This window comes from Bombus flavifrons, chromosome 6 (genome assembly GCF_040668555.2).
Source record: "Bombus flavifrons isolate JBK064 chromosome 6, iyBomFlav1_principal, whole genome shotgun sequence".
NCBI classification, from domain to species: domain Eukaryota; kingdom Metazoa; phylum Arthropoda; class Insecta; order Hymenoptera; family Apidae; genus Bombus; species Bombus flavifrons.
This window is the reverse complement of record NC_138447.1, coordinates 599,228-613,525: the sequence shown is the minus strand read 5'-3', so window position 1 is coordinate 613,525 and position 14,298 is coordinate 599,228. Positions and strand designations below refer to the sequence as shown.

The window sequence follows — 14,298 nt, the reverse complement described above, 5'->3', positions numbered from 1 at the left end:
TCAATTGCTTACTATACATTCGGATTATAAATGTGTAGTAGGTGAATTCGATACTTTAATTATATCGTTGGTACATATATGTTCTGTATCCAACGAAGAACCCTTTTTGAAATTTTATGCGTTAGTCTATGGTTTCTTATTTGTTAAACTGGTTTATAGGACGTAATCAGAATAGTCAATAATATTTTATTAATACGCTCTATTATCATTATTGGGGACAGTTGTGGGTGCAGCTATCCATTTATTATCTAATCATTTTATCCAACGAAACGATATCCATCTATACTATTATCTCAAATGGCATGGCCACCGTACAACGTGTCCTCGTCCGAAGTCCCGCAATTAACTTTCTTCGGAATATGTTCCAGTGTAACAGCTCTTAGCTTGATCATAACTAATCATCTTTGCGAAGGATATGCGTAATATGCTTTATAGAATAATAATGCATCGATTGAAGAAACATTAGGTTTACTTTATGTAGCAAAACGCTATAATTTTACACGTTCCTTTAATTCATTATACCTCAAGTATTATATTTCCTTCATGTTCATCGATTATTGTTTCTAAAAGCACTGACTAATGTTAGTTATAGTATACTAACAGCATCGTTATTTGAGCTTAATAAATTGTTTTCCTTAGCATACAAAAAAATTAAAAAATTGTCATCTCTTGTAAGTAACACATACCTATATACACATACTACATACGTTTGTTTCAATGTACTCAAAAATATTTTTTTTTCTTGTTTAATAGAGTTTTTTGTACGATCATCTATCTAGTGATTTGCATAAGACAACGGAAGCTTTATTTTACAGTAAATCATTGATATCATTTGGCGAATTATAATACGAAGTACTTACCTATTTCAAGTACATACAAATCGACATAGAAGCGTACTATATTAAAATGAAGTATATATATTATCGAAAACTAAGACTAAAGCAATAGATACACGATTTAAGATACATCAGACTGGTGTACATGAAACGGACTGATGATAAAAATATAGAAGTAAGGACAGAGAGTTTGTAAAAAGGATTGAAATAAACACAAAAACTTCTGTTTGTAAATTTCATGCCGTTTTAATGAACCGTAGGCTCTCTGCAGGTCGATAATAGAATCCGTACAACGTACCGAATCCCCCGAACTACGAATCCAAACTACACGCAACCAGTACACACGCGCTTCGCTCCACTTCGCTTTTGCTCGTTCGTTGGCTAACCAAATTAAACGTAATTTGAATTTCGTTTGAAATTCAATCGATGTTCCGTTGGTAGACGGGTTCGCGTTATCTAGTAAAAAATAATGAAAATTCTACGCCCGTACCAAGTTACGGTCACGTTCGTCCATGCTCGAACCTGTCTGTCGATATTTCAAAAATTTTAATTCCGTCAAACAAAATACCAAAAAGAACAAATCGCTCGGAGAAACTTTTCGAACGTTGATATTTTGTGCAAACGTGACTTTTCATTCTGTTTTCAATTTTCCCTGCATGTAGCATTTCTATGAGATAATTCTCCTGGTTTGTAACGATGGATCTATAGAATGAAAATTCATTAAATAAATTAATAGTGAAATTGGCAGATAGTTTGATCTTAATTCCTTCGACCATCGTCTGTAAAATATTTCTCAAAGAAGAGGCTTGCAGTTAACTACACAGCAATATTGAAATATTGATGGAAATTTTGGAGGCCTGGTCAATCTGATAACTTATAATACTTATATCCATACATGGCAATCATAGATGTACAGTTATATTTCCTAAAGAAGTGTGTGCAAGCGAAAGTTAGTCATTTCGGACAAGTTCAAGTTCTATCAAGTTTTATAGATCTTTAGATTGTAATACTCAAATTTACGAACAAAAGATGTTATTAGATTAGTCTTTGCTATAATTCATTTGTACTGTAATGTTGTTTCTATAAGGAGCATAATTTATGGCATTACCATGTACATAAATTTTTTTGTCGCATGTAATTTCTGTTACGAAAGAACACAGAATTAAGCAGTGTTTCTTAGTCAGAATTCGCTAGTAGTAGACAAATTTCGTTGGTAGCTCGTTAAGTATACCATCGAATCAATTAACCGAATTACGAAATGGATAATATGAGTCGAAAGCGAACCAGATATGCCGGTTAGCTGCTATGCCACGAATCGATCGTGATGGCAGAGACCTCAGACCATAATCCGTTTAATTCCTGACTAACGAGACATCCTTTGTGTCGATTAACCCGTGCCAATCGACATCAACCGAACGAGCAATAGCTTCGCCATCAAATGTATCCCAAACCGTAAGGTCCGCTTTCCGATCGAGCGATTCGATCGATCGAATAGATGCACCTCGAAACTGATTTCAGTTGCTCTCCTCGCCGCAATGAGTCCGATGGTATATTGCAATCACCGAACAAACCACCTAAATCCAATGTTCCAGACCAAAAGTCAGATGCAACCGCAATCCTCTACAACTTTATGTCGATTTCTACGTAAGGCGTTACGTAAATTTTCTCGTGATTTAACAATTTTTTGTTCTCTTTCTTTTCATATGTCAAACAATGTATGGAGAAAAGAATAGAAAAGTATGCAGATTACAAGAATGGAAGATCATTCGAATATTTAATATTATGTGAACATCGAAATAATTCATTTATTATTTATTATTAATTGACTTTTCATATGTACCAATATACATATAAAAATGCATACATATAAATATTATTCCAAAATATATTTCATTTCATACTATTTCATCCTGCCTTGTGACATTCTTATCAATTTTTAACCATTTTAAAGATATATATCTTCAATATAGCCTTAATTAGTATATATACAGAACTCCATCCTGAGCAAGTACTTGAACTTTTTTTCTCTTTCTTTATTTTTCTTATTTATTCCATCTTTACGATTCATGTATCAGTATGAAGGGAAAATTTCAATTTTCTATTGAGAAATCAGAGACCTGTCTCTGCAAGAGATGTTAATGTTTATTTGATATTCAAATCACGATAGATTGAGTAATGCTGGACTTCTATTCTATTTATGTTTTACGCGCAGAAATTACCATGGGTTATTTCGTAAAAAAGAAATCTTTTAACATAGACCAGTTTTACATTTCTTCTAAATATTCCCGTTTCTTTTAGCGCTCGAATATAGGATGCACGCGAGGTATACTCGCAGTCGTAAAGTAACGTCTTAATTATAAAAGGGTCTTGTGGTACGATGCATGCCTTACGAGGCACCCTAAGTATCTTACCGCGCAACGGCCGAGTGGGACTTTAATGGACGCGTGGGTGCTTGCCTGCCAGTCGTGACAGTGTAGAGTGTAGAGAATCTACGGTTTTTCGTACGACTACCTTTTGAAACGCCCCCACCCTGCAAGGGTAAGCGTAAACGGTGCTTTTAATGCGATGTACTTTCACGACGAAATTAAATGACTGGAATCATAGTCTACCGTTTAGCGAAATTTACATAGACATTTACTTGTCATCATACCCTCTAGTAAGTTGCGCCAACGCAACGAGTCGAGCATTTGACACTAATACCTCTAACTTCTTTTCGGTAGGTATTGTATGCGTTTCAAATCTATTATCGTTTGCTTCGAAAATTCGTATCATCAGAGTTTCTAGGGAATTTTCTAATTTAGATTTTACCTGAGATAAGTACAGGCATGTCTATTTGTCACTTTTATTACGTATGAACTTTGTTGTATAGTTAGATATTAGTTCGATTTTATTATATACAATACAGTTTTATATTACGTATGGCTATATTAAAAAAGGGGAAACCTTTTGTGAAGAAAGTAGTATCTAATTGTAAAGTAAATAAAAGTAACAAATAATAATTTTAGAAGAACGATTCCGAACTTTTTCATCTTCGCGACTACAATCTTTTTTCCTTGGGTTTATATAATCAATATGTTTCTATTGCTTAAAAGTTATGGAATTACCTATTTATTGTCGTTGAAGACGTTCGTAACTTCTTACTCGTAACATAACTGAAGAATTTTTAAGTTGTATACGACTGGTTATATGTACATATTTACATTTACACGTAAAACAATTATTTTTAGCAACACATGCACATGTGTTTACGCATTTGCTATAACATAATTTTCATCTAAATTTAATAAGACTTTTTAGAATTCACTTATGGGTATAGTATAAGATACTTTTTTTTCTATCATTTACTATATATTAATCATCCTTATTATGATTCATCTAGGGATTTTGTGCGACGCGTAGATGAAACGAGACAAGTTTAGGGAAAGTTTCATGATATTAGAAGCTGAGGCGCGACCTGGAGTAATGGAAGTTGAATCGCAGGGGTGAAGGGAGGAGTCAATTAGTCTTGATTTAAATTAGCTACGGCGGCTGGTAATTAACTTTGGTTTAGGACCCAACCGGCAAGCCTGTACTGTAATAATGAAGATAATTATTACGATAGAAGTTATCATATACCGAGTGATACAATATTTTAAGAATATTCCAAATACATACGTCACGCTATTATAAATATAATATTAATTTTAATATTAAATCTATAATGCTAATAATATTATAGATATATTATTAATATTAATATATTAATAATTAATTGTGATACAAAAAGTTCTTTTATATTAAGGAATAACTTATATCACTAATATTCAAGTATTTTGTAAATAGGATAGTTTTATCCTACCTACTCTATCGTATAATCATTAATTAAATAAATTTTCAAAATCTAAAAATTACTTTCAAGATTTATCAGCTATTAGAAAGCAATCACGGTATCGTCGAGAATATATATTATCGAACTAAATTGTAAAAGGGTGACACGATGAGTTTATCATACTGTCAAACGTCCCCTTTGGCGAAATGCGTGTTCAGCTTTAATAGTCCACGAAAAACAGATCGATTGCTCATCGTGAGTACGTAGCATTGACAAAGCGAAAGGTCATTTCCTTCGAAACATTCTTTTCGTTATACGGATGTACACCATACATCGTAAAATTCTTCCCACAAATGGGCTTGTAATATAATGAACGTAACATCAAGTAGAATTGATTCGATTAGCGAATTCCAATTCAATCCAGATATTAATAGAAAGTGGACGGTTTAGTAAGATTAAATTTGTAAGATGTCTGAAAAATTGTACACAGAATAAATTGAATTAAAATACTTGTAGACATTTTAACAAAGTGAATTTCGATTTGTTTTGATTTTTATTTTGTTGTTTATTGTGGCATGTAACGAAAGGATACGGCCAGAGCTACTTTAAAATGCATCCATGATTGCGGAAAAGGAAGAAAACGGGAAAGAGAACGAATCGATGTGATGTACAAACAGTACCAGGGCTATGTTTCCTGAAATGGAAGGACCCTTAGTGGGCGTTTATTCGAGCGCATACGCAATACGCACAAGCAATAGGTTCACGCGTCGGTACAGTAAGCGAACTGTAAATTAACTCGCCTTGTAAACTAGACAACAAGTTTATCTCTGCTTCTTTCATACTGATGCTTCTTTGACACGTTACACGTCTATTGTTTTTATCTCTTAAACCAATTAATTTCGGTTATTTTAATAAAATCAGGTAAAGTATTCTAATCGGTGTCGATCATGTTATTGATCTCCTGCCTTTTGATTTCATTAACTGCTATTTCTAATCGTATCACGTTCCGTACGTCATTTAGTTAGAATGTCAAAAGAATGCTACAAGTTACAATGGATAACTAGATTAATTAAAGCTCAATTATTATTGGGGACTTAAAACATAAAATATGAATTACACTTTAGATGTATCATAAAATATATGTTATATATTTGAAGGCAGTATCTATTAAGATGATACATATCTTGTAAATGTACTAAGATTTTATACATTTGTCTGTAGCCTATGTAACCTATCTATAATATACATATAATATTATGAGTTAAAATTTTTACACATTTATCTTATTAATAAAATTTGCACATATTCATATACATTTACAATTTATCATACATAGAGCTTTGCGCAAGAAAGGAATAAAAACTATTAAAGATTACATTGGGAGAAAGTTGTAACACTAAAAATTATGTATATAGCATCTTACAAAATTACTCTAAATAATATAACTAATAGAGATTATAATAAGAAAAATATTTACGATATGCCGAGATACGATGCAATGAACTTTTAAACAGAAAACGGCAGTTCACTCGATACTTAGTTATTTAATGTTAATTTCATTTATCTGAACGTTAATACTGATTCGTTATAAACAACATGGAAGCGTTAAACGTCGACACGATGATAGTTCTACTTCCTTTCAGCATCAATTTTAGGTTTTCCATCGAATTTTTAACGAATTTACGAGGTGAAATCGTAACTCACCGGCAAGCTGGCTCGATACAACGTAAGTACTAACATGTTATTACGTTCAGGTGTATGGCAGGGCAGAAAGCATCGATAGCCGTGGGCATTCCGTTTTTAGCATCGCGGGCTCATTGTTCATAAGCGTTGCAAACTAGTAGCTGGAGGATACTCGTCGCTCCTTCTCGAATGCTATTCTTGCAAGGAATAAGAGCATCTCGTATCGCGTATGCAGGCGTGCATACATCGCATCGGGAGTATGCATCTTGCGTCACGAATCGCATCTATATGTTAATGTTGCACGCAACCGCGCGCGTAATTCTCGTTGCACGCACCCACGCACTGGTTCCGTGCTTCGCTGCCGATGCATATGAACGCGATTGCGGAAATCCTGCAATCCGTCCCGGGACTATTCCAGTTCTTTCGATCACGGCAAATTGATATTAACACCCTTTATCTATACTAATTGATGTACATAAAATATTGCACCTGAACGATCTTTATTATCACTTCCTCTAGCCTGCGGAATCGTTTAATTATAATCTCATGTACTTACAATTAGAAAAGTTCTGCTTTTCAATATTCGACGATTAAATGGTTTCCAATTCTTAATAAATTACAATATAAATTTTTCAACTTTTTTTCATTATATTTTATATGTTTCGGAGAAGATATGTTTCGGTAATACATTTGATATCGTTTAAATGAATATACAATAGAATAGACTTTCTACTCTAATATTCCTAATATTACAATTTCTTTATAGTAATAACTTCAAACAATAATGCTTAAATTAAACAAGTTTTAATAATAAAGTCGTAATAAAAAATACATGCAAGGATTTTTTTGGATCTAATAACACAGAGCTTTTTATTGAAGGTACATGCATGTTTTACATGGTCAAAGTGTAGCGAGTCCGGTGGAGTGTAAGTACTTTGATTAATACATATTACTCTCCACAAATATTACTTTCGGTAGTCAATGGAAATTGCAAATATAAATTCAGTTATTGCATTTGCAACAACAAAATAGTATCACACCATAAATTTAAATGTTATGTTTCAATTACTCAGCAGTATATAGCAATATCGAGTGAAAATTAAAGAATTGTTTTCGATAATTTGGAAATGTTTTATTTTGTATATTTAATATTTAATCGTACTAAACCGTCAACCTCGTGCAAGCGCGATCCCTTGCTTTTCTTCTTGAATGCATATGCAGGCAGTCGATTAATTCTTTTGAAAACACTCGAACGTTATTAATTATCGAGCGAGCTGACGCTTGAATGTAAGTTCACAGACAAAAATCCCACATTACGGTCAACGTATCAAACATGTAGTGCACAGCATTATACAATAAGTATATCCCTTGTTATCCCTAAGAGTGCAATTCTACTTAACTATAAAACCTACGGGCTCGATAATGGTTTTGGGTATGTAAGTACTTGTAAGGCATTCAATCGCTCCGACGGGAGTAGTTTTCCTTTACTCATTTCTCGAGCTAGCAGAACCAAATAATTTCCAAATGGAGTCTCGTCTACATGTGCACATGGAAGCAGTGCAGCGAAGACGCGTGGAAATAAACGTCGGACCATTAAAGGGTCTCCGTACAAATGTATATCTGAGACTAAATAATAACTTGGGAACCAACCCTCCTGTATCATTGCGTTCAGCGACCACTCACGGGAGGCGTAGGAGGGGGAGAAAGCTTACCAAAAAGAGAAAAGGAGTTAACAAACGGAAAGGGAAACAGAGGTAAAGGGAAACACCAAACATGGAGCCAGAAAGACAAAGACAGAAAAGATGACAAAAATACAAAAATATTGCAAGGAATATAAGGCAAAGACGGACAGATGGAATATTAATTTTGAATATAAGGAAAGCAAAGAAATAAGATTGCTTGAACGAAAATACAATTCAATTTAATATTCCAGATATTGCGTTCATTTCTTAACAGGTATAAATTGAAGAATCATTTATTAAAAAAATATACCGATTGTCTTTGTAATATATATAATGGATAAAATTCACAAAACGAAGTAAGTTGTTTGTAGATTTGAAGAGGGTGCTTGTTCTATATTATTTTTAAAATTATCGTTACCGTTGAAAAAAGTTATTATCGCTGGTAATTACGGACATTACGTACGAAAAGCTAAAAATTATCTAAGGAGGTGTTTCTCCGAGGACGTACTTACACTTTTGCTTTACATATTACACTTCTATATCTTTCAGAATAACAATGCTGTTCGTAAATAGGACTATTGGTTTTATTCGAAGGAAATACATCATTCATCAGCGACAATAACTATATCTACTCTCATAAAGTTGAGCTCCTCTTATCTGCAAATTATTGCGTCGAGATGGTAATATGTAATAGTGGGAGTAACTGGAACCTCGAGGCAATGATATGATACTTGATCCTACTATTGAACATGTCTACGGGACAGGATAATGCGTCGTTATTTATTGTTGTTATACTCAACATATTTCTTTTGATAACGATACTCATAGCTGAAATTTGTTAGTATTATCTATAGTAATAGAGCTGACAGAACGAAGGAAAACGAATAAGATACGTTTAAGATTTATAGTAATAGTACGAGGAATGCATATGTATGTATATCTTATAATTAGGTTTAATACATTGTATTATAGTATTTGACGATTTATCGTATTGTACTAATAATTGCTACATAATTCTGCAATTAAGCAATATAATATGATTACTCTTACCTTTTCCTTTTAATCCCAGCATTTCTCGAGATAGAAATTTGAACATGTTATTGTATTCCTTTCAGGATTATTCGTAATTTCATTAACCAAAGTAAACAATATGAATATGGTATAGGTACTTTCGAAAAAATGCATTTGCTTTAATAATAATTAAATATGTGTATTATTACGTTACTAAATTGTAAAAATTAGAAACCAAAGATTTTAGAACGAATAAATAGCCGATTTAACCGTAAATGATTACATAGACAATTTGATTTGATGTTACGATTTATTCCTGTGTACACACTACACACGTGTGAATAAAAACGGTAAATTTTATGCTCGTACAACCGTACAAGTAGGCCGTTGGAAACTTAGAGCAAATGGGCAAGCCGCAAGTGAGGGTAGCTTTAATTAAGCCATTAGGGTGGCTGAGAGGCTGCGACCAAGCGGCTAGACATTCCAACCCTCTATTCCCTCTCTCTTTCTCTCTTTTTACGTCGCGTCTGCCAAATTAATATTATGCTTACATTCCATACTGCCACGTGGCAAGCGAGTTTGTATCAGTATAAACATTCTAGTCTACCTTCTCTGCATTTCCCTAGATGTACGTACTGTGAGCATTTCTGTTTATGGGAATATTATAGCGGAAATTACAAATAAGTTAGATTATTTTCCCGCTACAGAAAAATGTTATTATTTTCTATGTACTTTCATATATGCGTATTTCTTATCGATGGCTTTTTATGTCGTTTATATTTAGTTATCATTAATTCATTGATAGATCAATATATCAATTATGTTAATAACGATTAATAATCAGTGTTATTCGTGTTTATATCGGTATGTTAGTATGATTTGTTGAGAAACGTGACAAACAGTCTGCATGTATTTACACGAAACAGTTATAGCTTATTGTTAGTGCTAAAGTGTTGTTTGAAACATACATTATGCATAATTCTCCACTTTGCAGTCGGATCACTCTATACTCTATATATTACTTCATTATAGACGTTTAGAAACAATAACATAGTTGTTTTCATTCATTTTCTTCCCTTAAAGTCTCGAGTCTCGAGTCCCAAGTCTCGAGCCTCAAGATATCATTCGTAAAGATTACTAATACGCGATTAATAAACGGCATTTTTCACAATCATGGTATCTTTTCCCACGGGGAAAAAGTCTCAAGTATCAAGAATTAAAGCAATTTCATAAAATACGTTACGTTTGTTGATTTGATATTACTTACCAGCTCGTCCGTCGTAACCGCGCTCGTCGTCGTCGTCTTCGTGTTCTCCGCTCTCCTCACCAGCTGTCCCTTGAGTCTGCACAACCCTCGGTATTTCTGCGAGAAGGAAAATAAATGTGAAATCGTTGACGAAAAGTTACACTAAATACAGCTCGTATCTCTTCTAAAAGGCTACACGGTTTCCTCTTTCGTATTCGCAAATTCTGCCTAATTGGACGCGCGATCGTGCGATAACACGTTCGAACGGTCGCGTGTTCCTTCTCGTTGATCGATCGATCGCTTCTAAAAACAGGACGGCTACGGTCGAAAATTTCATGCCATTTCTTTTTCTTGCGTCTCGAGTGATCCTTTGCTGTCTGAACTGTTAATGGAATGTTGGAGTTTTCGTATGTTTCGTTAGATACCGAGTGCCCTAATAATGAAGATTTCCAATTGGGTCATTGTTTTACTATCCTGCATTGCTGACTTTACATTGATTGCGTTGTCAACATTTATTGAAAAATTCTTACATTTTAGTTAAAAATGAAGTAGATTCAAGATTATAAAAATACTTATATACATAACTATACTTTGTATATTTTAAAATCTTATTATGCATATTTCGTTATATTTTATCAAAATTGCTACATCATTCTACGCAGTAGAATTCTCTTTTTTTGTTTGTTATAAGAAATATATGAATAGTTCGTATCCCACATTTTTTAAAAAATTACGTGTTTTACTATTCATAGATTACATGCTTGTTAGTCATAATAAACCAATGACAGATGTACAATACTATTACAGCAAATTCTTTTTGATATAAGAATAAACTTTTAGATAAAATATATTCTAACATTTTTAGAAATTATTTATATCGACTGTCATACATATTTATGAATTTCATTATGGAAGGGCTATATTTTTATGAGCATTTAATTAATAAGAAGGTAATGAATACTTCTTGATCGCCCAGTGTATCGGAGAATGCTTCAGCTTTAATGCAAGGGTCTCTATGTGTATAACAAGTTAGGATAAACTCTATAGGGAATGGTGCACTGCGATATACTGGACATAATTAAGTCTGCTACATACATACTTATATATATATAAGTATATATACGCAGTACATATATATATATACGTAGTCAATTTATTAGATCATCAATGGTGTAGAAAAAGGTGATAATCGGTCATAAGAAATATAAACTGCTGTCTTGAGTAACAATTTAAAGAATGTTATTAAATATTAAATTACTATTATTATTATCAATTTCCAATATATGTGACTAATTAGTTCCGAGTACGTATTTATCTCGTAATACATTAAACATTTAATGGTATCATATACGGTACGTAGATCTTCTACTTAAATGAATAACAACACATGAAATATGAAGATCTTAATGCCTTAAGGCTTTAGAGAATTTGTATACTTACTGATACAAGGTGCAATGTGCGATCTACTCTGTTGGTAACCTCTGGCACATCTGTTACAAGTGGTACCAGTTACTCCGTCTTTACACGGACACTGGCCAGTACTTTGGTTACAAGTTTTTCCGGAAGCTCCGATCGGATGACAGTCACACGCTGTAACACGCAACATGCAAAATAAGGGATGGTTAATTATAGTTATATTATTAGTTGTAGTAAATAGTTAGATATATCCAGAAAATAATTGGTGTTATAAGCTTTTATATAATGCTAAACACTCCACGTGCTTAACTCGTGTTACTTTTGATATACATAATACTAATAACATAATACTATAACATTTAACTTTCAAAAAATTTAAGTACGGTAAATATTTTCCTTTATGAGGTTTGTGATTTTATTAATAAGATATTATGAAAGAGTTAGTATATATGTCTTGCTTTCTGACTAAATACACGATATAACTACATAAAGAACAGAGATACAGATTACGCAAGTTTGCGCTTGTAATAAGAAAATCTGTAAGAATCTTTGCAATCTATAAAAATCACCAATTACAGATGCTACAAAGAGTTAATACAGTACGAATAACACGTACCTTTTATCGTTTCGAAAATCTAACGAAAGTCAAATTAATATTACTTTATAATGATCTATTACCTAAACAATTAATTATATCAAACTACAATTACTTAAAAATTAATAAGATCGATCAATTTCATCAATTTATTCCTCATTTCCATTCTTTAATCACCTTTTCTTTCAATAATCGAGCGCTAGTCACGTGAAAGTTATAATTCCCGATGTCACTCGTTTATTCATTGATCAGTGTTTTCGCATTCAGCGCATCCGGAATTAAGAGAGGTGGAAAGAGGCTAAAAGCAAAATCGAGGGAGAAATGTTCGCTCGAAAAGCCAGCTTGACACGTTCCTTTTGCCCACTTACTTATGCAAGCTCGTATTTTTCATGCGAGAGAGACACTGAAAAGCGGTTAATTACGATTGCACTTCGAGCCGAGTGCATCACCGCGAAAATTTAGGAGGAGACTCTCGAAAGCTCTGTCGGTCGTTGCTCGTCTGCATTTCCATTTTCCCTTCCCTTTTGGCTCACTTCTTTTCTATTCTATTTCCACTTACAATTGGCTATGATATTACTATTTTACAGTAAAACTGTTATTCTATTTGTATGCAGTATTATAATGAGCTTGTTGCTCGTCTGTGAATACCTACTGATCGTTTCATCTTCCTTTTCTCCTCCCTTTTTAAAGTTTTACATGCAAATATTACAAATATATACGATATATATATATAAATATTGCAAATATTACAAATTTTAATATTTTTCCTTGACTATTTACAACTAGAGATGTTCGACTAACGTGTGCCAAGTGTTGTACCTAATGACATTATTTTAATATTTCTACATCGATCAAAATTGATACATTGAACGAAGAATGACTAGGACAAGTATAATCTATTCCTACTAAATTGTACAATAAAAGACCTGTTGCTTTCACGATTAAATTCTACTTTTCGGTATCTTTTTAGACATTCGTAAAGTATCGTTTTGCAGACTATTCTTAGTAATTCCTCGTTCGAAAGTTTAAATATTTTACTGCCAGTATGATTTTACCATTTGCTACTTAAAATTATTATGTCATCAAAGACTACATCGATAAAAAGGAAGCAAATGTAAAAGTGGGTGCTCGAAGTATTTTCAATTTTCATTTTATTAATTTTAAAATTACATGCGATTGCGAAAAAAATGAATGTAAAATAATTCGGGAAAAGATATTAGAGCGACAATGAACGGCGATGGTCAGTCCAAATAGGAATACAATCTCTACAACATGAATACGAAGTGACCATTTGCACTTCCGCGAAACGGATTAATCTTGAGGAGACTGCCGAAGGGACGAACAACCGGTTCACGCTTCTTCCACATTCATACCATGAGCACAGAAGGGAATTTTAACCGTGGCCAAGTGCTCGAGAAGTTAGCAGTAGTATTCTCAAATTAATTTAACAAAAGCAGATAACAGTTTTGCTTGTCTCTTTAAATCGTTATTTATTCTTACTTTTTTTCATTTCGATTATTTTTTATTATAGATATTATCATTTAACTTGCAGTGATTTATTTTATTAACTATTAGGAATTTATACTTATCGTACAATAAACTAAACGTGTCCGTGTATAGTGGTAAATTATAATTTCTATTCTGTTTACTTCTGTTGTTGCTTTGAATTCATTTTTTTTCCTATACAACTCGTTAGGAAACGTCAGCCGCGAAACTTACTACCACTGACGCGAGAGAGTCGATCTCCAGGAAATCAAACCGTCATGTCAAATGCTTTTTTCGTGGCGATCCTCTCAATTATCACGCGGCCATTTAAACGCGCGTGTTCTGTGCATCGACTGTAACAAGGCGTAACGCGAGTAAAATGTAAAATGCTCATGATTTACGAGCGGTGCATGTACTTTCTTTATTCTCGTAGGTGTCTCGGAGTCATGTTTATATTAGCTAGCAATAAGTGACACGCCGGTATGCCTGCTCATTTTACAGGCGTAAACGTGAGTTACGGTGCTCCGTTGTGCTTC

General features: G+C 33.3%; 1 protein-coding gene across 1 annotated transcript in view; it reads right to left on the bottom strand.

Annotated features, from left to right (window-relative positions):
- LOC138181184 (netrin-1) overlaps window positions 1–14,298 on the bottom strand; it is a 111,298-nt gene that overhangs the window by 6,326 nt on the left and 90,674 nt on the right. The window contains exons 3-4 of the mRNA XM_069115840.1: window positions 11,707–11,856; window positions 10,288–10,383 (exon numbers count right to left, since the gene is read on the bottom strand). Of these exons, the coding sequence (XP_068971941.1) occupies window positions 10,288–10,383; window positions 11,707–11,856 (246 nt within the window). The remainder of the gene's footprint in view (window positions 1–10,287; window positions 10,384–11,706; window positions 11,857–14,298) is intronic.